The 25,576-nt window shown below is 40.5% G+C and overlaps 4 protein-coding genes and 1 long non-coding RNA gene across 5 annotated transcripts; 2 read left to right on the plus strand and 3 right to left on the minus strand.

Moving 5' to 3' along the window:
* The first annotated feature begins 497 nt into the window (after window positions 1-497).
* Window positions 498-5,245, plus strand: LOC106926764 (uncharacterized). The gene is made up of 2 exons (XR_015764924.1): window positions 498-1,082; window positions 2,062-5,245. It is a non-coding gene; the product is annotated as an uncharacterized LOC106926764 (long non-coding RNA).
* A 1,690-nt stretch (window positions 5,246-6,935) lies between these two features.
* Window positions 6,936-8,210, minus strand: LOC106926763 (growth arrest and DNA damage-inducible protein GADD45 gamma-like). Its single transcript, XM_015001861.2, has 3 exons — window positions 8,110-8,210; window positions 7,819-8,017; window positions 6,936-7,168 (listed from the first exon to the last, which is right to left on the minus strand). The coding sequence occupies exons 1-3, from the start codon at window positions 8,208-8,210 to the stop codon at window positions 7,055-7,057; spliced, it is 414 nt and encodes a 137-aa protein (XP_014857347.2). The 3' UTR covers window positions 6,936-7,054.
* A 3,688-nt stretch (window positions 8,211-11,898) lies between these two features.
* On the plus strand, window positions 11,899-14,157 carry gadd45gb.1 (growth arrest and DNA-damage-inducible, gamma b, tandem duplicate 1). The gene is made up of 3 exons (XM_015001870.2): window positions 11,899-12,122; window positions 12,191-12,389; window positions 13,025-14,157. Exons 1-3 carry the CDS (start codon window positions 11,980-11,982, stop codon window positions 13,136-13,138), a joined length of 456 nt encoding a protein of 151 aa, XP_014857356.1. The 5' UTR covers window positions 11,899-11,979; the 3' UTR covers window positions 13,139-14,157.
* A 1,160-nt stretch (window positions 14,158-15,317) lies between these two features.
* nim1kb (NIM1 serine/threonine protein kinase) lies at window positions 15,318-18,459 on the minus strand. The gene is made up of 3 exons (XM_088011197.1): window positions 18,168-18,459; window positions 17,087-17,355; window positions 15,318-16,606 (listed from the first exon to the last, which is right to left on the minus strand). The coding sequence occupies exons 1-3, from the start codon at window positions 18,439-18,441 to the stop codon at window positions 15,842-15,844; spliced, it is 1,308 nt and encodes a 435-aa protein (XP_087867323.1). The 5' UTR covers window positions 18,442-18,459; the 3' UTR covers window positions 15,318-15,841.
* Window positions 18,460-20,451: 1,992 nt separating this feature from the next.
* ccdc152 (coiled-coil domain containing 152) lies at window positions 20,452-25,566 on the minus strand. Its single transcript, XM_015001867.2, has 8 exons — window positions 24,987-25,566; window positions 24,351-24,456; window positions 23,507-23,575; window positions 22,665-22,729; window positions 22,269-22,404; window positions 21,963-22,090; window positions 20,942-21,037; window positions 20,452-20,805 (listed from the first exon to the last, which is right to left on the minus strand). Exons 1-8 carry the CDS (start codon window positions 25,047-25,049, stop codon window positions 20,686-20,688), a joined length of 783 nt encoding a protein of 260 aa, XP_014857353.2. The 5' UTR covers window positions 25,050-25,566; the 3' UTR covers window positions 20,452-20,685.
* Window positions 25,567-25,576: the final 10 nt, after the last annotated feature.

Raw genomic sequence — 25,576 nt, forward strand, 5'->3', positions numbered from 1 at the left:
AAGTAAAGTCATTTTCACCTAGAATACAAAATGACTTCATGATTCTAAAATAAAGTTCAGTTAGTTCAGAAACATCAGAACAACAGGATGTTCATGATTTGCATTGACATTAAATCCAAGGCGAATATTCAATTAAGATATGTTGAGCTGTATTTGCATACATTAATAAAAAAAATAAAAGACAAATGTATTTCAGAAAGCTTTGTTGTACATTTTTAATGAGCAATTTATGAATAAACTGATTTTATTTAAAGATGGCTCAAAAGACCCAAAGTCTATGGAGAATGGAGAGTTTTAATAAATCAATTACATATTTAAATAATTATTTCATTATTGTCATTTAGCACTCTTAACTGTCACACTGCACTGTCAAAAGATCCAAACCTGTTCCCCCCATCGCCTGTGGGGGCGCTGCACCAAGAACTACTGAAGGAATCGACACAAAACCTCTGAAGAAGACCAGCGCAATTTCCTTCTTCACAAAAAGTGGAGCCGTGTCACATTTTAGTGGTTGTAGGATTTCTCCGTTGATATACATTAGTAGTTTGGACATCGCTTGTTAGTTCATAACCCTGACGACTTTCCTGCAGGCGCCGTTTCTACAAACTATGTAAACTATTTTAATAATTAACTGACCTTATTATAAATTTAATAGCAATTGGAATATAGGTGACTGAACTAAAATTATTCCAAAGTGTATTGAGATGACAGTTGTTGACACTTACTGGGATAACCCGGAAGTACATTGAGGTTTTATTGTTGATAAAGAAATAATGGCATCATTACTGTGAATATGTTTACTAATTAAGCAAACTGGTGGCTGTTGATGCAGTTCCAGACAGATTTACTTCTCTGGTATTAGACAAGGAAAATAGATGGGGGAGGGGGGTTATTCCTGATTTATTATTCGCAGTTTTGTTGCACTTAAGTGTTTCAGCATCAAACTGATATAAATATTAGTCTGAAGACAACATGACTACCTTTTTTTGTCTTCTGTTTCAGATTCATATCAAATTCCTCCAGAAATCTGATTGTCATTACCACACATCTCCACTAGGTGGAGCAGATTCACACCTTATCAGGTCTGATGTTTTTGTTTGATAAAACTTTGTTCACAAGATTTAAAAGGTTTATATTTACTGTGATTCCCGTTTTTGTTTAACTGTAATAAATATTTCCTGCTTAAATGTAGTTTTTGATTTTTAAACAGTAACAGTGGTTTATCTTTGTTAAAATGTATTAAACATGTTTAAGCACTAGAGTTAAAAAATTTGATAAAAATGGGGGTGATTTCTAAGAAGCGGCATTTGTGGATTAAAAAACTGTAGCCAGGATTAAATTACCATAATTTGACTCTTCATCCTCTTTTAGAAGACTAAATTTATTATAGAAAAACTTAAGTGTAATTAAATTTGTTACACAAGATCCAGTTTTGAAAGTATTTCCAAAATACATTTATTAAACTGGAATTAAAGTTGTCTTAATATTTGACTCACAAAATGCACAAGGGTTTGTATTTATATTCAATTTCTTTTACAAAAATCATTAAAAGATTAAACTTCATAAATAATTTTGACATGTTTTTATATATACCTTGTGGGGGTAGAAGAGTCAAAAATGTTTCACTTTTGAAAATTTTGAAATTCAAAAGTCTAAAATTTGCAAATTGCAAACTAAAAAATGTCCTTTTTGTTTTCTAGAAAAATTGATTTTTGGTCAAAAATAAAATAAAAAATAACTTTTTCTGTATACAATACACACCGTTGTATTTAACTATTAATATGCATTACTTTTTAAAATGAAAAATTCAGGCAACACATTAAGTGAAAATGTGTTTTGTCAGCTTAAACCCATTTTTAATTTCACAAAACAAAGATAAAACAAATGTAACTTTCACTGTATAAATTAGGAATGGTTTAAAAAGTCAGTTACATCTTCAGCATCGATCAGGCTAATCAGGAAGTGTCCCACCGCAGCAGCCAATCAGAATCCAGTTCTCGTTGCCGGGCAGAGCAGCTGTTAAGAACTGAACTCTGATTGGCTGTCCTGTCTTCCTTTCAGTGACTCCTGAGCAGATGATGTCCCTGCGTCCATATGGCGGACCTTTGTGACTCTTGTCAACTTTAAAAGCCGCAGCCCGTCCCCCCTCCCCCTCCTGCTGCTGAATGGGGAGTCAACGCCATGCTGTCCTGCCTAAGCGTGCCTTTTGTTCCGCCTCCTCCGCTCACTCTCGGCTCCAGACTTTGTTTTGGGTGAAAGGATCCGTCTCAAAAGTCCCGGTCAGCCAGCAGCAGCTGCTCCGGACTGCGCCTTTATTCCCCACAAAGGAGAGGCGAGGCGGCCCCTCCCACCCCGCTTTCTGCTCTTTGTGTCCATTCATGAAGCAGCACAAGTGCTGCCTGCAGCTTTTCGGTCAGTTTTATTTTTGGCGAGCTGCACAAACAATGAATATCATAAAACTGCCTCAAAACTGCTCTTCAGTTTAGAGTCATGCCCCAATTTATTCTCTAAAGAACCAGAGAACATTTATGACTGGAGTCTTATGGCCGCTCTAAGAAACTAAACATAAAATTATGAGAATGAAATCATAGTATTAGGAGAATAAACTATTAAAATAGAGTCATAGTATAAAGTAACATGACTTCTGTTTTCGCACAACTTCCTCTGTGGCTTTTGTTGTAATTAACTTTTAAGTACGATAAATCAATAATTCATAAATATTGATTTAAAAAGAAGTACTACTTAAATTGGCATTTTATTTTGCTTATAACATGAGGAAAATGATTTGTAACAAATGAAATAATCTGCCCGTTACCTAGCAACCTCAGCGAAGTTCCGCCCGTCACCTAGCAACCAAAGCCTAAGCCACACAAAATATGTTCATTACAATTTGTTTTGCACAAAATTATAGAGATTTTATTTGAGTTATTTAACTTATAAAGTGGCAAAAATAGATTGTTACAAGTGAAATAATCTGCCAGTGGAACTTGGAGTTTTCCATCAATATTATTTAATTTAAACAAGCTCATATGTTTTCCTAAAAAAAAGTGATCAGTTTTCTTATTTCAAGTTAATTCAAGATATCTGCACCAGAAATTCTGTTTTTGCAGGGTACAAGAAACTTCAAAGATACAAAAGAAAGCCCCCAAATCTTTCACTTCTGGTTAAAAAATGTCATTTTTGCATGAATTCCTGGAGCGGTGAAAGTGCCAGTTGTTCCAAACTGACCCTCCCTGCTGAGAGCCAGTCGGGTTTGTTAATGTAATTAGTGATCAGGTTCATTATGAGCCACATCAGAGCCAGGAATTAGCATCAGCAGCTGCTGGCGGAGGAGCCGGTTGGTTCAACACACGTCTGGAAATGACAGCAGGAGATATTAACATGTTTATAAGGCAGATTAGCATTGCTAGCAGACAGGAAGTATCTGAAACGGCTGTTTTCGGCATTTTTATTCATCTGAAACAGAGACATGCAAAAGTATTTACACTCAAACTTTTACAGATGATGCATAAATGTTCTTATGTAGCTAAAATAGCATCTAAAAATCTTTTGAAAGAATTAATTCATATCTTTAACTTGTTTTTATTGAGTAAAGTTTGAAGTTCTCTATAATAGTTTTTATTCTCACTAATCTTACCTTTCACTAATAACTTGGACGTATTTCTGCATAGAGATTTCCTGAATCACTTTTTTCATCCGTTTATCCATCCTACGGTAGCCCAGAAGGATCAAGAAACAGTCAAGGCCACGACTTAATTTATGCTAAAATTGGTCTGATGCTAATGAAAGCTATGCTAAATCAAGAGTTTCATGCTAGTATAGCTTTAGATTTAGCATAAAATCATTTTTGAAAAATAAATTCTGCTTTATGCTAAGATGAAGTTTATGATAAACTTGTTAGCCGTTTGCTGTTGTGTAGCACTTCAGAAACAAGCAATAGAAAACTTGTTTGGGCTCCAACAGATACATATTTTTGGGATTTTTGTAAAAAATTCTATTATTTTATCATATGAAAGACAAAATAAATACAGTTTGAGGATGTAGCACAATAAATAAAGTTTTGGACGGTGTATATTAATGCAAAGGAGAGTAAAAATTTGAAACTCTGTCCAGTTTGAGTTGATGTTTTGTGTTTTTTAGATGTTTGAGCCCAGTAGAGACCCGTCGTTTCCATCTGCTGCTGTTTCTGCCTTTGTGTTGCTCAGCAGCAGCAGAGCTCTTAAAGCTAAAGGTGAAATGAAGGTCATTAGAGGTTGATCAGGAAGAGCAGCTCTGACTCAACACAGAAGTCTGTAGCTGTCAGCGCTCCATCCCCAGATGTACAGCTCCTGTTATACAATCAGATTAGAAAAGAGGAACTGCTCCTTTAAGGCAGAGTTTGCAGCTTAGTGAGGTGATGTAACCCTGACTTGGTGTTTCTGCTGACTCTTGCTGTTGGCCAGGATTAGGCTCTGAATGCATGAATGGCCGCCGGCTTGCGCCCGGCACACAGCCGCCTCTAAACGCTTTTCACCGCCTCATTAAACTGGAGGGCAATTGGTTGCTATGGAGATTTAAAGGACTCATTGAAAGGACTGTTTTCTCTTCTAAAACAAACAGATTCTCTAATTTTTTTTGCAACTTTTTTGTCTGATTGATCTCTAACACACTGTTGTACAGCAGCAGACAGAGGAAAAAGGATTTGAATTTTTTGAAAAATGAGTGTTTTCACAGAAACTTTTTTTTAACATAAACCTACAATGGCTCTAATATGCCTCTGTAGATTTAGTTTCTCAATTTTTTTGAACCTACATACAGATGGATATGTGTCAAGGGTCTGAAGCTGAATGTGTGGGTGGCCCAGCGGGGCGTTGACGCTGCAGCAGCTGTTAGAGCCTCAGTAGTGGCAGCAGCATGCAGGGCAGAGAGATTCCTGTTCAATCAAAGGCCTCAAAGATCTGAACGCCAAACTGGAGAGAAAAGAAAAGGCAGCGCGTGTCAGGAACCAAAGATCACATTCATTAAGTCGCTGCCTCAATAGAATCAACAAACAGGCAACTAAATGCTGCTGGTGAAGGCAGAGCAAATAACTTGATAACTTAGTTGAACCAGGTCAGTATCTTGATAAAATGTAGTTAAAATGTATTAAAAAATAATTAATATCACTTCTTATTTAATTAAACTATATTGTCATTTCTGATATATTTTAGGTCAGTTGAATTTAATGAAATATTTCTGATTGTGACCCCAGAAAAAAAAAATTAAAAGTAGATAAAACTGTTTTAAGCTGTTGTTCATCTGAAGCATGATGGGTAAAAAACAACCAATAAACCAAAGAAAATAAAATGACAAATAAAGACCATGGGCAGGCCCCAAATAACACTTAGAAAAACTCCATTAGATATAGAACAGAAGTTAGCAAGAAAACTGAAAGTCAAGTTTTACAAGAAACGTGGATGAAAAATAATGTTTTAAAAAATAAATAAATAACAAATGTGGGCCTGAATCTAATGCTGCAGGAAAATGTTTGGTCATTTCCACATATGGTCCTCAAAGATTTAAAAAATTAAGAACTTAAAACAATGAAAATGGAGTAAAATAAGTAAATTGTATGAAATTGTAAAAAAGAAAAGTGAGCAAAATTTGAATCAAAATTGTATTTATTCACACACAAAAAAACAATTGACAACTTTTAACATATTTTTATGCCATTTGAAGTAAAAATAAGTTGCATACTTCATTTTTCATGTTGTCTTTTCATATTCATTAAAAAGTAAAACAATTTTCTTATTTCTTCAGAATTTTATACACCAAATTTCTTTGTAGTAAAGGATTTTCAAAAAATGATTTTCCTTTAATACATGTGAATTTTTTAAGACTTTATATTTTAGAGGACCATAGTTTCTGTCACTGTCTAACAGAGAAACCTTTGGAGAATTAAAAATATTCTCATCTGGATCAAAATATGGCAGAATATAAAGTAATTATGTCTTAATTGCAGTTATTTAAGAGAATAATGTTTTTATGTATACAGTTTAAATAAAAATTACTGTTTCTTCAATTTTAAATTTTATTTAACATCAAAATTTAATTTTTATGCTTCTAACATTTTATTGGGTCATATTCTAAAGTAAAATATTTAGATAAGACTAACAAATACTTTAGATTATTTCAAATTAATTAAAAAAATTTTAATCAGAATTTCAGGTAAAAAAAAAGTCTAAATGTTTTTTGGGTCCAGATATTATTCAAAGTATTTTAATGCATTTATAAATAGTTTAACTGAGTCATTTCTCTAAGAGTTATTCAAAAGTAAAACTAAGCAAAAATCTACACAAAAATTGAGAAAAACATTTAAGAAACATTTTTATTCAGTCAATTTGCTACAAAGAACTAAGTTTTGCCTTTTTAAAACTAACCAAAAATCACCTAAAATGTAATTTTATCTCAGTTGAATTGTTTCAAATTTATACTTTAGAATTGCAAGAATTTTTCGTACAAATTTTATTAGTTTTTTTTTGTCAATAACTTAATGTCATTTTCTAAAGTGAAACCTTTAGATTCGACTTTTCTAGATTAATTTTGTCATCGTTAAACTTCTAAAGTGAAACCTTTAGAGAATTAAGACAATTCTGGAAAGTGGGAAACATTTCCGCTGACTGCAACTGTTGCCATGTTGCTCAGCCGAAGACGAACATCTGAAAAGTCTCTTTCCAAGATGGCCGCTTCTTCCTCAGCACCGCTTCTTCTCCTGCTGCGCGTGCTTCTGCGTGGCGACGTTCGCTCCGTGGGAACCACGGGACGCAGAACTCGCCTCTTCTCCTCCCTCTCCAAACCTCATCCGCACAAAGAATGAGGGTCGACGGTGTGCCGCCCCCCGCTGCGTGCCCGGCCTCGTTCGCAGAAAGAACCAGGCTCATCTTGGCACGGACAGCTGCGGGGGGCGGCGGCGCCGTGCTAGCCCGGGCATGCTAGCTCCTCAGGAGCGCCCAGGAAAGAACCGGAAACAGAATCATCCCGGTCGGGATGAGGATTTCCAGGTGTGAACGGATCAGGTGAGCGGCAGAGAGCCGGGTCAGCGCTCCGGGAGGCTGATCTCAGGAACCCAGTCGTTCAGCCGCCGGCTCTCCTCGCAGAACAGGTGCAGCTTCTCCAGAGCCGGGTCGTCCCAAGACCCATCGGCCGGGTTCTGTTGGAGCGACAGGAGGAGCGTTAGCAAGGAAACAGCTGCTGAGCAGGGCCGGAGCTACAAGGCTCACAAAGGGGCCCTAACAACAAAAATATGGGGGGTGGGGGGGCATTCTACTGTTAGCATCTATATTGAAAATCAGCTACAAGTGTTGGAATTTATTAGTTTCAGGTGGGAAACAAAATGGCTGACTCCAAATTCTGACTCATTGATTGATGTAAAAAAATATATATACTAAATTTAAAGAAAAATCATGAAACAAATTGATGATTAATGACACAGAACTTCAGCTTTAAGTAAAAATTTGATTTAATTCTCGGGGCAGAAATGTGTACAAGATAAAATCAAGCATTGAATGGGCTATAATGCAATGAGGCTAACAATTTCAAAAAGAAAATTTAATTTAAAAACATTGACTTTGGACTGTGATAAATGTTCTGATAGGTCGACGACAAAGGTAAGTTTGCAGAAATGTATTTGTCCAAACTAAATTAATTCAGCCCAGTCATATTTTTGAGTGTAAATATGAAACATTCTGTAAGTTTCAGCTCATTTCCTCCTATTTAATTTGTATTAATCAGAAATTTAATGTAATATTGTTGGGCCGCCAGCCCCCGGAGCCCACCCCGTCATTCCGCCCCTGGCCGTACCGTAATCAGGACGCAGTGCGCGTCTTCCTGCTTGTCTCCGACGATGTCGGCGAGACGCTGCGTGTCGCTGACTCTGACGATGCTGATGTCGTTGTCGAAGCAGAAGGACTGGATCAGGGTGAAGTGGATCTGCAGGGCCACGTCCCACTGGAACTGCTCGTCTGTGGCCAGGACGCAGAACGACACGCTGTCCGGGTCTCTGTGGACAGAAAACGCTCTTCCTGTTAGCAGCTGCTGGGAAAAACTCACACAGGATGCATGAAAAAGCAAGAAAAATGAAAGTTTTCTCACTCTGTCATTATCTTAGCGCTTTCGTAGACGCCAACAGTCAGTCGTTGTTCGCTCTGAGCGCAGACCAATGCTTCCTTCAAGGACTTTCCAGGAGTCTTCATGGTTTGTTAAGCTCAGAACGTGAAGAGGAAATAATTTGAACTTCCTAAAAGAGTCAGTGGGCTTTTATACGGCGGAGCCGGCACGCGTTCACTGCCTGATTGGTTCCCTTCAGGACAAAAGCAACAATCGACTGCATCCCCTCCCCACCCTGAGGGACGCGTGCCTTTAGAAAACTCAGAAAGTCAGTCGGCTCCTGTCCAAAAGGGTTTAGACATAGAAACTGTCACTTCTAAGTTATTCATGTAAAAAACCACAGGAGTCACTGCAGCTAAAGCTCTGAAATGATCAATTTAAAAAGCAAGAATCACTATGGGGTGCCAAAACTTTCTACAGCTTTTATGGAAACAAAACTCAAGTTAATATCTTTGGATCTAAATAACAATCTAGTCAGTTATTACAACTAGAAACTAGCCTGAACCTTCAGAGCCACATTAAGACAGTCACAAAGTCGGCCTTCTATCACCTGAAGAACATCTCCAGGATTAGAGGACTGATGTCTAGAGAAACTCATCCATGTGTTTATCTTTAGCTGCACTGATTCCTGCAACAGCGTCTTCACAGGTCTGACTAATAAATCAATCAAACAGCTGCAGCTGATCCAGAAGCTGCTGCTGCTGTTCTCACTAAAACCAGGAAGATGGAGCACATAACACCAGTTTTAAAGTCCCTACACTGGCTCCCTGTAGCTCAGAGAATAGACTTTAAAATACTGTTAGTTTATAAATCACTGAACGGTTTAGCACCACAATACATTAAAGATCTGTTATTGCTGTACCAACCGTCTAGACCCCTCAGGTTCTGGTTCTGGTCTAAAAAGAACCAGAACCAAACCTGGAGCAGCAGCATTCAGGTTCTATGCACCACAAATCTGGAACAAACTTCCAGAAAACTGTAAAACAGCTGAAACACTGAGTGCCTTTAAGTCTAGACTAAAACCCTGTTTAGAGTTGGTTTGAAACATAATCAATGAAACAATCAATCTGATGTGTAATGGCTTGAGAAAATGTAATATTTCAATTGATTTTTGTGTTTTTATGATGTGAATATATTTGAAATGTCTTGTTGCTGAAATGTGTGAAACAAACTGATTGGTTGTGTAACTCTATAAGCAGCGCCCCCTACTGGTGGAGGTATTTAAAGCTTCAAATAGAGTGAGAACAGAGTTTCCACGGTAACATCTCCGTGGGTATTTCCACAGCGTGTTTTCTCCCTTTAAGGATCAGGAAGTGCCACGCGCCGCTGCTCCGTCCGGGCGCGTGGCATCTGGGGGCGGCGGGTCACGTGCTCTCATCTCCTTTATCAGCGCTGCGGAGGGACACCATCTGTCCCGAGTGGGGGGCGGACAAAGGCAGCACCTGCTGAGCCTCGGGAGTCAAACAACCCGCAGACATGCAGCCGCAGCGCTGCGGTGCCGCAACTTCTCCATCAGATTAGAGGCGCAAACGGAGCAGATGTGCAGCCGCAACAAAAGCTGCGGATCGATGTGCACGCGCCCGGCCTGTTGCCATGAAAGCTGATCCTTTCTGCAGCAGAACCGTGTCCGGATCAGTCGGGATGAGCCGAATCATCCCTGGAGGCGGCGCCAACAAAGAGTGGGCAAAAAGAAAGGTGGAAGAATGAGTTCAAGTTTCAGAGTGGTGAAAAAAATAAAATGACCAGAAAACAAGAGAGGGAAGAAATGAACTGAAGAGTTTCATTTTAACAGAATATAAGGTTTGCAGCATTTGGGTTGATACATCAAAAATTCTTTAATATTAGCAATAATCACCGTTAAACCCTTTTAAGGAGAAGTAAAAGTAGTTTTGCCAGTTTGGTGGCGCCAAACAAAAGTGGAACAAATTATCTTTAGTTGGCTTTTTGTTTTTTGTTGTTTTTAGCTTTATGTCACTAAAAACTGGGACGATAACTAATTTTTTTTATATTTGGCGCCCCAGCATAGTTTTACATGGTGTGGAACTAAGGCTGCCGGTAAATAAAACATGTTTACACCCCAAACTAAAACGACCTCCGGCTTCAGGGTAAAACGGTTCCGACCCATTTCTCCTGTTTGGAGTTTAAATTTAATCAAAACTCAGACAACAGGCTGCAGAATTTGGAGGATCGCAGACAAAAGCTGGTCGAACCCCTGGAGGGGGTCTGCGGGTCAAACAGCGACCCCCCTCTCCGTTCATAGCGACAGTTCTCCATCTGCCGCAGAACAATAGCGCTGAATCAATCAGCGCCAACCTGTGCGCCCCTCCTCAGCTATTCATGCGGCAGCAGGCGAGCCGCACGCAAGATGCGGGTTTCACTGAATGTATGCAAATTAAAAAAGGGCAAATATGGGGGAGAATTTGCGCTATTGGTGCCCAAATAAGCGTGCGTAAAAGTGAAATCAGCATCCACGATAAAGTACACCTTGAAATTTGATTTATTTTTGACTCATTTTATTGAGATCTAAAGTGACGAAGTGCATCTTTACTCTGAAACGAACTAAAATCCTGTTTAATTTAGTTTCAAAAACGATTTTTACTGATGTTTTCCATCCGATAGAGATAATCTAATCTATTCTGAGTTAAAGTTTGGACCTCTAAATGCGTAAAACCGCAAAAAGATCGTAAAGAAAAAACAAAACACACTCAAAAACTCTTCAAATTCTCCAAATTAAAACTCTCTGTGGTGAGTTTAAAAGTGCGTGTCAAAGTTCCTCTGATGTAAATAAACGGACAGCTGATGAGCCACGTGGAGTTTGCTCAGTTCTGGCACGCGCTGCGCATTTGCATTTGTATGGAGGAGATAAGGAGGGGGAGGGGTGATAAAAAGTGGGGCTTCTGTGAAAACAATGCGGGTGGTTTTACGGTCCGCTTCTAGTCCACAGATGGTCCGGTCCACCTGCGCCGCAGCGTGGGGGCGGGGCTTCTCACTTCCGGCTCCATCTGAGCAGCAAACCTGCAAACATGAAGAGACGAGCTGGAAACAGGCGATGTGGAGCATTTAAGACAAGCAAAACACACTTAAGGCCGTCACTAAAGCTTAAAAATGACAGAATTCTGTTTTATTGTTGTGAATTGTATGATGTAGGAAAGTTTTAGTCTTTGCAGAAACCGCAACAGTTTCACTTTAAACTGTTTCCATTCTGCAGAAAACTTGATGATCTTTTGTCTGATCCCCCATGAATGCACCGATTTGGTTGCATGTTTATTGCAAAACGACAATTTTGCACTTCTGGTTGTCATTTGAACTTAAAAAATTTTTTTATTTTTGTAAATTTTATAAATGCATGAAGTGGAAAAGTGAAGCTGTTGTGGATTCCTGCAAAAACTAAAACTTGAAACTGTTTCCATTCTGCAGAAACTTCATAGTTTCCTTTTGTTTGACTCCATCAGTGCAAAGATTTGGTTGATTTTAAGACAAAATGACAACATCAAGCATCTGTTTGTCGTTTGGGATTAAAAATTAGATAAATTCGTTTCATATTTTGTTAATTTTTTGAGTGCATGAAGTGGGAAAGTGAAGCTGCCTTCTGCTCAAACTAAAACTTGAAACCTAAATATTTTCCTTTTGTTTGCGTGCAGAAGGGGAGCGCGCGTGACCCCCATCAATCTGCCACGAGCCAAAGTGTGACAAAAGCATTATCACATCAATGCGCCATTCAGCCGCAGCCAATCAGCGCGCGCCGCTTTCTCTGCGCCGCACGAGCTGCGGGGCTATAAAAGCAGCTGCGTGAAGCCGCTCCGCTCCAAACGCTCTTCCTCCTCCTGGAATATCCTCATCCTCACCGACTGCATCATGACTTTTGAAGAGGTTCTGATCCAGAAGCCCGCCGAGCGCGCTCAGTGCGCAGGCGCAGCCCTGGAAGAAGTTCTGGTCTCCGCTAAAGACAACCAGTCTCTCACCGTGGGAGTCTACGAGTGCGCCAAAGTCATGAACCTGTAAGTTTGGAGATCCGCTGATGGTCGGTTTGGTTCCCGACCCGATCTGACCCGGTTTGTTTCCACAGAGACCCGGACAGCGTGTCGTTCTGCGTCCTGGCCACAGACGAGCAGTTCCAGTGGGACGTGGCCCTGCAGATCCACTTCACCCTGATCCAGTCCTTCTGCTTCGACAACGACATCAGCATCGTCAGAGTCAGCGACACGCAGCGTCTCGCCGACATCGTCGGAGACAAGCAGGAAGACGCGCACTGCGTCCTGATTACGGTACAACCAGGGGCGGAACGACGGGGTGGACTGCGGGGGGCTGCAGCCCTACAATAATACATCAATGTTGTGATAAATACACATTAAACTGGAGGAAATGAGCTGAAACTTACAGAATATATTTAATTTTTACACTTAAAAGGTGTGACTGGGCTGAATTAATTTATTGTTAGCTTAAGACATATTTTGGCCAAATTAATTTCAAATTTTTATCAAATTTTTTACATTTCCAAAAAATATTAAATTGTTAGCCTCCTTGCAATACAGCCCATTTATTGCTTGATTTTATCTTGTACACCTTTCTGCTCCAAGAAATAAAATTTTTACTTAAAGCTGAAGTTCTTAATGTATTCTAATTATATTAATCACCACACTCTCCATTATTTTTTTTTTTTAAGTTAGTATATTTTTTATACCAATCAATGAGTCAGAATTTGGAGTCGGCCATATTGTTTCCCACCTGAAACTAATAAATTCCAACACTTGTAGCTGATTTTCAATATAGATGCTAACAGTAGAACACCCCCCACCTCACCCCCCATATTTTGGTTGTTATGGCCCCCTTGTGAGCCTTGTAGCTCCGGCCCTGCTCAGCAGCAGTTTCCCTGCTAACGCTCCTCCTGTCGCTCCAACAGAACCCGGCCGATGGGTCTTGGGACGACCCGGCTCTGGAGAAGCTGCACCTGTTCTGCGAGGAGAGCCGGCGGCTGAACGACTGGGTTCCTGAGATCAGCCTCCCGGAGCGCTGACCCGGCTCTCTGCCGCTCACCTGATCCGTTCACACCTGGAAATCCTCATCCCGACCGGGATGATTCTGTTTCCGGTTCTTTCCTGGGCGCTCCTGAGGAGCTAGCATGCCCGGGCTAGCACGGCGCCGGCACCGCCGCCGCCGCCCCCCGCAGCCGTCCGTGCCAAGATGAGCCTGGTTCTTTCTGCGAACGAGGCCGGGCACGCAGCGGGGGGCGGCACACCGTCGACCCTCATTCTTTGTGCGGATGAGGTTTGGAGAGGGAGGAGAAGAGGCGAGTTCTGCGTCCCGTGGTTCCCACGGAGCGAACGTCGCCACGCAGAAGCACGCGCAGCAGGAGAAGAAGCGGTGCTGAGGAAGAAGCGGCCATCTTGGAAAGAGACTTTTCAGATGTTCGTCTTCGGCTGAGCAACATGGCAGCAGTTGCAGTCAGCGGAAATGTTTCCCACTTTCCAGAATTGTCTTAATTCTCTAAAGGTTTCACTTTAGAAGTTTAACGATGACAAAATTAATCTAGAAAAGTCGAATCTAAAGGTTTCACTTTAGAAAATGACATTAAGTTATTGACAAAAAAAAAACTAATGAAATTTGTTTGAATTTTTTTTAAATGCCTTTAATTCTGATGCAACTGAAAATATAATCTGAAACAATTTAACCAAGATAAAATGAGATTTTAGGCGTTTTTTATTAGTTTTAGACTGTATAACTTGTTTTAAGAAGTTTTTGCTTAATTTTACCCTTAAGATCTGGACCAGAATGTTTTCTCCTTTTTTACCTGCAATTCTGATTTAATATGAAGTTATTTAACCAGGATAAAATTGATTTTGAGCTGACTTTGATTTAAAATGCAAAACTTGTATGAAGAATGTTGCTTTTTTTTTTTTGCATAGTTAAAAAGAATTTGAATTTGAAAACACTGTAAAAAAAAAAAACAATCTTTGATGTGTTTTAAACTGGTTAGAAATAATAGTTTTGTACGTTTCTAAGTGAAAAATGCTGAATAAAATCCTTGAAGATGAATTTCTGGTTTTCACTTTTTGGGTGAATAAAGCTTCGTTCTTCACGGATCAGTGGCTTCGCTCCCTGATGCGTCGCCTTCATCTGCATTTCTATGCTTCTCCACACAATAGCTGCTGCGCACAGAGGGCCCTTTGTCTGGGCCGCAGATGTCTCCGGGGCCACGCCGCGCCATCTGCCGCCCGGGTCAGCGGGGTCAGGTGGGCGGAGCCAGGCTGAGGGAAGAAAGAGAAACCAGAGGGAGGGTTCGGTCCGGCCAGGTGCTGCTGTTTACCAAACTTTCACCAACTGTGTGACAGTAAACAGATCAGATGTTTGGGGCCCTGCAGGGGCCACCTGCTCCACACCAACCAGGATGGAAAAACACAGAATGAAACTTTAACTTTTACTGCATATTCCTGGGGCTTCCTCACATTTTTATGACAGCGCATTACGAAAAGAAAAATTAATAAATTGATTTGGAAATTTTCAAGCAATTTTTTTTTCTAGAAATCAACTTTTGAAATTTATGCATCAAAGCAAATGGTCCATGAGTGGAAAAAACCCCTCAGAAAACATTTGCAAGAAAGAGACTCAGGGATTTTCTAGGAAATAAATAGGAAGTTTAAGATCTCAGCAGTTTCAGAAGTTTATTTCTAGAAAAGAATTGCTTGAAATATTACAAATCAACTTTTGAAACCTAGAAATTTTTAATCTCAGAAATTTCTGAGGTTTTTTCTCTTTTCTCACAAATATTTTCTTGCTGAGAGGACTATGGGTCATTTATAATGATGTGTAACCATGGCAACAGTGCACTTTGAGTTTTTACAACTAATTACAGCTGGTTTGCATTTTAGAAGCTCTGCCAATACCTGAGCTGCTACTTACTGACCGTACAGTTAAACAGATTTAAAGAGGAGCAGCAAAAGCAAAGGAGCAGGATTAGCAAAGCCAGCTAACAACTGATGATGTCATCCAGAAAATGCTATGTCTCTACCATCCAGATACTGAGCTGTTAGTCAGAGGCATCTTCAGATTCCCTGCGAGACTGACTGCTACTGGAGATCATTCCTGTCCACAGCATCAGTTTGGATTTCTGAACTGAATTCCTTGTAGCACTTTTTGTTGGACTGTCAAAATGTAAACAAAATGGTTTTGAAAAAAGAAAAAAAAAACATTTCAAATTTCAGGTTTCACCTTTGACCTCACATTCATTTTATTTCTTGTTTTTCAGGCACTTTCACATAAATAATGACAGAAAAGTTTCCAGCACTGAACTCAGTATAAAACATGAATCTAAGCAAAGTGGAAGCTGTTAAAGGAGAGATGTTGAAGGTTTTCGTTCTTCCATTTGGGTCTCAAATGTTTCTAAAAACAAACCAGAGCACTTAAAAAAAAACACCAGCCATTTGTTGGCAATTTTTTTCTTGGGTCTGGAAAGAAAAAACTTCCTGAATGTAACTTCTCAGATCGTTACGTAGCAAAAAAGAAAGAAATGATTGGTCCATACAATGGGCTGTGCAGGAGGCTCCACTTCTGCTTTTCAAAGATGTTCTGTTGTATAATTGTGGATCTGTTTGCGGCCATTTTCAGGTGCAGGTGTAAACGTTGAGTTGGGGGCGTGGCCAGCAGCTTGTCTGGATTGAAAGACTAAACTCGTTATCTAGGAATGATTTGATTAGGCCGCAGACCGACCCGTAGTGGTCCGTTATGACAGCACACAGAACTTGGAGGTGTGCCTGAGGCCCCTGTAGGCCCGCAGCCCCTCCCTCTTGGGGTCCCTCACCACGCCGCGGACCACGGGCAGCGAGTCGCAGCCCCACCTCTTCTGCGTGCGGTGCAGCAGGATGCGGTAGACGCCGGTGACGGGGCTGCGGCTGTCCGTCAGCTGGTGGTTGCGGAGGTGTTCGGCGGTGAAGCCCAGCTCCTCCAGGGCGCTCCGCACCTCCTCCTCCACCTCCTCGTCCTCCTGGTTCCCGCGCTCCGACTCCAGCAGGCTCTGCAGCGGGCCGGGAGGCTCCGGCGGCGCCAGCGCCCAGGGGAACTCCACAGGCAGCAGCCAATCGCAGCCCAGCATCTGGTCCACGGCGTAGCGCTCGGCGGCGAGCGGCTTCAGGATGCCCCTGATGAGCCGCTGGCAGGGGCCCGGCACCCAGGGCGGGATGGTGTAGCTGGCCTCCATGATGCAGCGCCGCAGCTTGCCCATGGTGTCGGCCCGGAACGGCATGGTGCCGGTCACCATGAAGAACAGCAGGACCCCCATGGCCCAGACGTCCACCGGCGGGCCCAGGTAGCTGTCGTCCCTGAACAGCTCCGGGGCGGCGTACGGCGGCGAGCCGCAGAACGTGTCCAGCGCGCTGCCGCGGCTCGCCACGCGCGTGCTGAAGCCAAAGTCGGCGACTTTGACGCAGCCGTCGGAGGTGAACAGAACGTTCTCCGCTTTCAGGTCGCGGTGGATGATGTTCAAGTTGTGCTGAAGGGGAAAACAGAGACGGGTTGGACTGGTTCTGCAGATCCAGAACTGGTTGGACTGGAAGGATAATATTGCTGTTTTAACTTTTTGCTCTAAAACTGCCAATTAGATAAACATGTTTGATGTCAAATCACAGCCTACATATTCTGAACAATAAAAATCATCTATTTTCTTGATTTTGTGTTTCTGTTTCCTGGTGGACATTTTTCAAAATGGCTGCCGTGGTTGCAATGGATGTGTGATGCTACAAGAACTGATTGGCTGATGTAGCTGCAGGAAGCTAAATGTCACACTGAGTAACTCTGCTGTTGTTTTCATTGTTTTCAGCTTTAGCATTAGCATCCAATAAACACCATACTGGTTTAGCACTTTAGCATTAGCAGAACTATTGTTTATGATTAGCAGTTTAGGGTTAGCCACTGATTGGTTCTTATATTCCTAAAATCAGTTGGAGCAAAAGGTTTCTGAAGAATCGCCCACCATGTACTTGACGGCAGAGAGGATCTGGGCGAAGGTGATCTTGCTGGTGTTGTCGCAGAGCTTCCCCTCGCTGCAGATCCGGTTGTGCAGATCTCCTCCTCCGGCGTACTCCAGCACCAGGAAGAGGCGGCTGGGCGTCTCCACCACCTCGTACAGCCGGATCACGTTGGGGTGCTGCAGGCACTCCATGCTGCTGATCTCCCTGGACAGCAGCTGCTGGGTCTGGGTGTCCAGCCGCGTCCGGTCCAGGATCTTCAGAGCCACTTTGTCTGTTTGCAGGACAACAAGAGTAGAGGAGCAGCAGATAGATTAATAAAAATGGAAAAATTCAAGATGGCCGCCACGGTCATCAAGGAAATGGTGCCAATATTTACCACAGATGAATAATTTTGTGTCAAGTGACATGATTGGACCCATATTATCCATCTTTTTTTGATTTTTCAAGATGGCCACCGTGGTTGTCATTGAAAATTTTTGCTTTAACATTGTCAAACAGATGGATGCGTTTCATAGCCTACATGTTTTGAACAACAATCATACATATTTTCTTGATCTTGTTTCTTTTTACTGGTGGATATTTTTCAAAATGGCTGCCATGGTTGTAATGCACAACATATTTATGTCCATAGTAGTTATGGACACAGCTAACCAAAGAGTTAGCTTCACTCACCACTAAAATTTAACGCTACACTCCAAAACACATGAAAAAATTAGCAGAAGCTAATGCTAACCACAAAAACTGTTTTTGTGAAAGCAAATGCTAAACTGCTACGCACATAAAAGTTAGCAGAAGCTAATGCTAACCATTAAGATGACTGTCACATGGTAGGTTTAACTTATTACCAAAGTTGAAAAGTAATAATATGTAGCAAAATCAGAAAAGCTGATTGTGAAGAAAGAAACAGGCCGAGACAAAAAGTTCATCCAAAATATTAAAACATTTTACTGTAATAAATGGTTTAAAAATGGCGGCCATCTTGAAAAATGATAGTCATCTTGAAATTCAAGAGGCTAATGGACAATATTAAATGCTAATTGCTAATATATACTTGACAGATAGCAGGTGAGGTTCTGATGGTACCTTTGGTCAGGGCGTGGAACGCCAGTTTGACCCTGGAGAAAGTCCCGTAGCCGATCTCCCCTCTGACCTTGTAGAAGCCCACCCTGCGGCCGATGATCAGCTCCTTGATGGTCTTCTCGTCGTTGCACATGGCCGCCGTCAGCTTCTGCAGCGGCGTGAGGCGCGGCGCGTCGTCGGGCCGCTCCTCCTCATGGCCGCCGTCAGAGCTGTCCGTCAGGCTGTACAGGCTGTGGCTCAGCCTGGTGCGGGTCAGCTGGTACTGGCTTCCAGGCATCGCTGCGAAACAGACACCGGAGGACTCAGAACAACCCTGGAGCCGTGCAAAAGTCTTAAACCGCCCAACATTTCTGTTTGTTTTAATGCAAAACAGCCAGAAAAATAACTTTTGGAACTTTGTTCACATGGTGTTTATTGTAATATATCATGTATAGAAGACATTAATCAGTCTTAATATATATTTCATTGCACAATCTAGTTCAAGGTTAAGATCATTTACAGAGTTTTTCAGCAGAACTCCATGTAATTCACACTCCGACCACTAGATGGTATCAATCACTTCTAATATGAGAGTCATATGAATCAACCAATAAAGAGTATTTACACACCATCTTGTATGTATTGATAACAAAATAGGTATGATGCTAATTAGCATCACTCGTCCATAGAGGAATACAGTTCCTTTTGTGATTATTTTTGGAATCAGATCCATTAATAATCCCACAAGCTTCCAAGTTTTTACAACCAGGTTAAAAGTAAAGATCTCACCAGCTGTCCAAACCGCCCGTCTTCTTCAGAACATGGCCGTGGATGGAGTCCTCTCCAAACAGTCCGGTCCAGACGGACCCAGAGAACCAGAACCTTCTCACATGCTGAGGTCAGAGCATCACCGCCTCCACCCGTTTCCTCTCCAACAGAGAGCTGAGACTGTCGACCCAACACACGGCAGACAGGTGAGGAGGAGGAGGCTGAGACGACGCCACAGGCCACGCCTCTTCATCCCTCCAGCAATGGACGGCGGCCAAGATGGTGTCCATGATCGCTAATCCTGTTTGAGTTCAACTCTGACCCGCTACATTTAAACCGAAACAAACAAAAGCTTCTGGTTCTGTCTGTATTTTATGTTTTTAATCATCAGAATGTGGGATATTTATGCAGACTGAGGTCAGGTGGGAGGAAATGAGGCGTTTCATTCCCTGGAGGCTCGGTTGAAGATGAACCGTTATGCAACGGCATTAGCCGATGTTCTCGTCCAGATTAGAGGAGAGTCCAGTTTAGAGCGCGGCTGCAGAGCAGAGATAAACAGATTAGAGGGAACAAGATCAGAACCTGGCTGGAGAGCAGCTCATTCAGGTGGGAACACCTGAGCAGCAACGTGGCTCCGCCGACAATTAACTCATCGTTTAGTTCGTCTGAGCAATCAAATAATATGACGATTAACCAGGTTAATAAGTGGCCACATCCTGCATGTTTTACCTTTGGACACTGAAAGAAAAAATACAATTACAGATTAATTACTAAATAGCAAAAGGTGCTAAATAATTTCTTTCCTTTTTTTTATTTGAACCAGGTGAAGCTAAACGGCCACTTCAAGAGTTCTGATTAAAACATGGTTACAAATAAAGGTGGTTTTTCCATCTGAAATGTAAAATGTGAATATTCATATATATTTGTATATATTTTGAACAGTTTTGACTTAATTACTGCTTTGAATGTTGGTTTTTCAATAAATTATCCTTTTTAGAGACTGATACTCAAATTTAGTAATCAATTAATTGATCATCTCTAATTAGTCAAATTATAGATCATATTTCTCAGCAGTGTGTCCTGAATCAGCTGCTAGAAAAGCTCTGCTAATCCACCTCCTTTGCTTTTGCTGCTCCTCTTTCCATCTCTGTCATGGTTGGAAAGATGTTGGGATAAGGAAGGAAGGAAGGAAGAGACGTTTCAGCTTCCACCTTTTCAACGCCTCTGGGATTTATGGTCGTAGTTCAGATATTGCTGTAAAAACAACACCTTGTTGCCACGGTAACGCGTCTCAACAACCAGCTCCGGTGGGGAAACTACTAAAGATTAGACCCAAACTGCTCCAGAACTATCTATATTGCTAAATACTGAAGAAGTTTTTCCTGCTACAGGTGGGTGTACTTAGTTCTTCCATATGTAAAGGGTGCACTTTCATTCCACCATGAGCCTGGTGTTTCTCAGAAAACCTTTTTCAGGCTTTCAAACATCAAACCAAAACCAAACCGAGAGATTTTAAAGCTGAATTAATGAATCTACGGAAAGCAGTCGACTGATTTATTTCTCTGAATGGAAACAGATTCAAGCTGCAGGAACAGATTAGCGTTTCATTCAGCGTCCTCCTCTGCTGCTGACTAATGGGATTAGAGCCTCTGACGGCCGGCAGCGTGGGGTCCAACGTGCTTCCAGAACGAGAAAAAGACGAAGACGGCGAAGAAAATGAAGCTACGGCAACCAGAACACGAATCTGAACTTTTCTGAACACGACCGAGTCAAACTAGAACTTCCTCCTCTTCGTACTGCTGCTGCCGGCGCCCTGGCTCTCCTCCAGCTCCTTGATTCTCTGACGTAGAGCCGCAATCTCTTTATTCTTCTCCTCCTGGAAAAACTGCAGCTTCTGATCAAACACACACACACACACACACACACACACACACACACACACACACACACACACACACACACACACACACACACACACAGGGCTAAGATCTGGGTCAGTCTATCAGAACCTGAGGTTTGTTTCTGCTCACCCGCTTGAAGACGCTCTGAGGCAGAAGGTTGGATCCATGAAGCTGCTGCTGGTTCCTCTGGGCTGAACTTTGAACCCGAGCTAACTTCGCACCAAACTGTTAGAAAACACAAGCAGAAACATAAACAAACGGCTCAAACTGGAGGATCCAAATGAATCGCTTAGTTCCGGCAGGTTTAACAACCTGCTTCAAACTGGGACTGAAACGGTTAAATTAATTACATCTTAATTAATCACCATTATTTGATTAATCATGACTCAATAAATGGAGCTTAGAGACTCAAACAGGCCATTTGCTGAAAGAACAAAAAGTTCAAATGAAGCCAAAACTCTACAAAAAATAAACATTTCTCATTTTAAATCATTCAAAAGAAATTCTTGAGGATCTCTGGGTGGGAAATATTTTATCTTCACCTGGTTCAACGTTTGTTAAAAAAAACTTCTTTAAAACTGTTAAATTATTATTTTCCCAGTTTTTCTTAGCTCAACATAACTAAACAAAAAACATTAAAATAAAAACAACAGCAGCATAAATGTGTCATGTATGTAACTCAAATGATGCAACTAGTCCAGAAAGTCACACATTCAGTTTATTTAACTCAGATCTTTTCTAATGATCAATTAATCGTTCGCTGAAGGAATTCTGTTACATTTTAGAGAATAAAATGTTTATTTTCTTATTTACAGAAGTTTTCAGTTATTTGTTCATTTGTATATTATAATGTATTTATAACACTGTGTTATATAAAACAGCTTAAGTGGTTAAATGAAAAGTTTTTTTATCCAATTAACTGATTGATTCTAAACAAGCTCATCCATAGCAGGTCCAGCCTCCTGCAGTACCTGTGGGGGTCAGCAGGGGGCGCAACGAACCAGAAAACTGACTAAACACTCTGGAGCTGCAGAAAATGAGGAATTATAAACATAAACAGTCACATCTGATTGAGATGTAACAAATAAACTGTTAAATGATAAGCAGCAGCTGTGACCTTTCATAACAAAACAATGATTTTTTCACTGACCTCCATCTGCAGCTTGAGCATCTCGCTCTGCCGCTCCCTCTCCTGCTCCTTCATCCTCGTCTTCATCTCCTCCAGCTCCAGATGTTTCTCCTCCAGCTGCTGCTGAACTTCAGCATCTTTAGCTTCCACTGGAAAAACAACAAACCCCTGAAAACTGGTTTATACCAAGACAAGAAAAACAAACTGATGGGTTTCCACTTGACAGCATTTCTAAAAACAAAAACTAAAATAAACCAGTAAATAAATGGTTGAAACTAATAAAAAAACCCATAACCAGTTAAAGTTAATTAGTTTATTAACCCTTACTCTGCCTCTGCGCCTGTATCTGCGCCTCCTCTACCTCTCTGCTGCTCTGCTGTTTGACGGCCTCTAGCGCCCTCTGGTGTCTGTCCTCAGCTGCTGCCATCTGGCTGAGCAGCAGCTGGACGTCGGACCGTCCAGCCTGCAAAACAGAACCAGACAAACTGAAGGAGTTTATTCAGCTTCATTAATCCTAGTCTGGTAGAGATGAGACTGGATCAGAGACAGAATAAAGTCGATGATGAAACGAGAGTAAAATCGTAACATATAATCTGTAATCAGTGACCAGAATAAGGTAATATTTTTATGAGAACTCCTACATGAAAAGCTGCATTAGCACAGAGTTAAAATAAGGAACATTCACATTCAGGCCTTTTAAAACCAGTTTGCTCCTGTTTTCACCTCGGCTGTTCTTTCATTCTCTTCCTTCAGATCCTCCACCTCCATCCTCAGCTTCTCGTTTTCCACTGAAACGTCAAAAATTAAATGACAAAAACAACATAAACATAAAGTTTACCCCCTAAAACTCGTCCTGTTGTTCTGGATTAAAATAATTCACTTTGTTTGGAGCTTCAAACATTCACAGATTATTTCATAAAACCAAAATCCCATCAGACACACTCAGCTGTTTCCATTCAGATTTCAGGCATTCAATAATATTTTCAATGAAGATTAAAAACAATAAACTTTAAGGATGTTGATTGTTGCACCAGTTTGAATGTTTAGTGGATTTCCACTAATCCACATGGAAACTTAAACTGTTTCCATCAGAAACTAATCGATGATCAATGATTCTTCAGATATCAACGTTACTCATGGCTGTCACAAGCAGAAAGTAGAGGTTTGAACTTTGACCTTTTTAGTGCCAAAGATGCTTCATCTTTAACAAATCAACTCTTTTCTGGAAACGACTAAATTAAGGAAGTTATTTGGAGTTTTTTTTTCAACATTTAAAAAAAAAATGTTGACATAAAAATGGCTGATGATGAAAAACTCCCACTAAATATTAGTTAAATGTTTCTTATGAAGCCTTTTGTACAAGACAGAACTGCAGCAACTGTCAAACACGGTGGTGGCAGCATTATGTTGAGGGCTCTTTCTACATTAGCTTTACTGCTGCACAAACTGGAACTGTTGAAGTAAATCATTAAACCACGTCCAGGATGAAGAAACATCTTTTCCTCAAGCCTCTGCTGGGTTTCTCTGGAGTTTTAACTCTTCCCACCAGCAGGTGGCGCCGTCACCTCTGAGGTCACATTGCTCCTGCAGCGTCTGATGCAGCCGGTCCACCGTCAGCAGGAGGCTCTCCTTCTCTGCAAACAGCATCAACCTGCTGCAAACACTGACCTCAAAGAATCACTTCAGGAAAAATCATTTTAAAAATCTGCCTTAGAAATGTTTTATAATAATAATAAAAAAATCAGCAAACCTACGCAATGGAGTAAAAAAGGAAATTATAAAGCTAAAATTCAGTAAAATGATATTATTATCAGTAAAATAAAATAAAAATAAAGAGAATGAGTTGATATTATTACGAGAATAGTCATAATAATATGAGAATAAACTCAGTATTTCCAGAAAAATGTGGAATATTAGCAGAATGAAACTGTAACTTTATAACTCCTACATGAAAAAATATAAATTATTAAAATGGGGATTTTTGAACAACTTGTGCAGTTATGTTGGTATTAGTTTTGCAGATAGGAGATAATATTTCAATACATCAGCATCAAAATGTTATAGTAGAAGGACCTTAAAATAATTCTACAAACAAGTGAATTTATTTTAAAAAAGATAAAAAATTAAGTCTAGAGAAGATGATCATGTCAAATCCTGACACCTCGCATTACTCTCATTAAAACTAACTTTAATAAAAGTAAAATCATTTTATGACATATTCTGCTAATATTACTATTATTATTTAAATAAATCATAATTTAAATAAAACTTCTAATTTAGCCCCAATACTCTTCGGTTGAAGTTTTTCAGCTCGGGATGAAAACAGTGAACTGTTCTGACTGCAAAGCGCCACTAGAGGGAGACAAAAAACACAAGTTCAACTACAAACAAACAAACTAAGATCCTCACCGTCTCTGAGACTCTGCTCCTTATTTACATAGAAGTTCACCAGCCTGTTGGAATCCTCCAGCCTGACCTCCAGGAGGTTTCTAGCACCATTCAGCTCTGTAATGTTCTGAAAACACAATAAAGAAAAAATGCTGCGTTCAATATCAATTCCCTTAAAACAAACAATCGTGGAAAATACATTACAGTATTTAATACAGTAATACAGTGTCAGAGCAAAAGTTGAAAAAAATTGAACTTTCTGGGTTTCAAAAAAGTCGCAAATTTGCTGGACAAACACCTGAATTTTTCCTAGATTTTTTTTTTCCGGAGTTTTTGTTTTTCCACAAAAATGTCTAAACAAGTTTCATAAATTATAAAAGAAACTGGACTGCAGACCCTGTTCGCCCAGTCTAAGTGGTACATTAAATATAGTGTCGAATGTGCAATATTATGGTGGCTTTAAAGTTTGACTAAAATGATACATTTCCAAACTTAAACATAAAACAGGCACAATATCAAAACGAAAAGTGAAAAAATGGGTTCACTCAACATGTTATAAAAATTAAAAGCGAGGAAAAGATCGTTTTGTGCCTAACGCCATCACTCCGGTAAAGAGCGTTAGTCCAAACTTAGCTAGCTAAGCTAGCCGTTCCTTACCTGTTCCAGTCGACCGAATTCCGCCATAAATCCCTCCAGTTTCACGCAGTTTAACTTCGCCATCCCGTTGGATAAAAGAAATACCAAAACAAATGTCTGAATTATGTAGTTTTACGTTTTTGTGTCTGTATTTGTTACTGACTCTAAGCTAACAGCTGACGAAACGAGCCGCCGCCATTTTGAGAACAGTGCGAGCTTCAGTAAGGGAGAGCTTCCAGATCAGGTTTAAAAACAAAAAAACAAAAGCATATTAATAATAAAAAACTATTATTGACTTTTTCCATCACCAAGTTATTTTATTGGCAGCCTAAGGAAAGTAGGAGTCCGTTTTAGTTTTCATAGTTGACCACATGTAAAATTGAACAGCAGATATACAGTGTTATCATGCAAAATATATTGTGACCATTTGTTCTAAACTCATATTTATCATCCACTGGTCATTAACTAACATTATCACTAAAATTCACACAAATATTTAAATTATAAAATAGTATTTAAATAGTTCTTATTGAATCTTAATTAAAGCATTAATAAAATGACCCTTTGATGTTGAATTTTAACCCTGACCTCAAAATCCAAAATGGCTACCT

Source organism: Poecilia mexicana, unplaced genomic scaffold (genome assembly GCF_051168715.1).
Source record: "Poecilia mexicana isolate PSO_F unplaced genomic scaffold, ASM5116871v1 scaffold_12, whole genome shotgun sequence".
Lineage (NCBI taxonomy): Eukaryota > Metazoa > Chordata > Actinopteri > Cyprinodontiformes > Poeciliidae > Poecilia > Poecilia mexicana.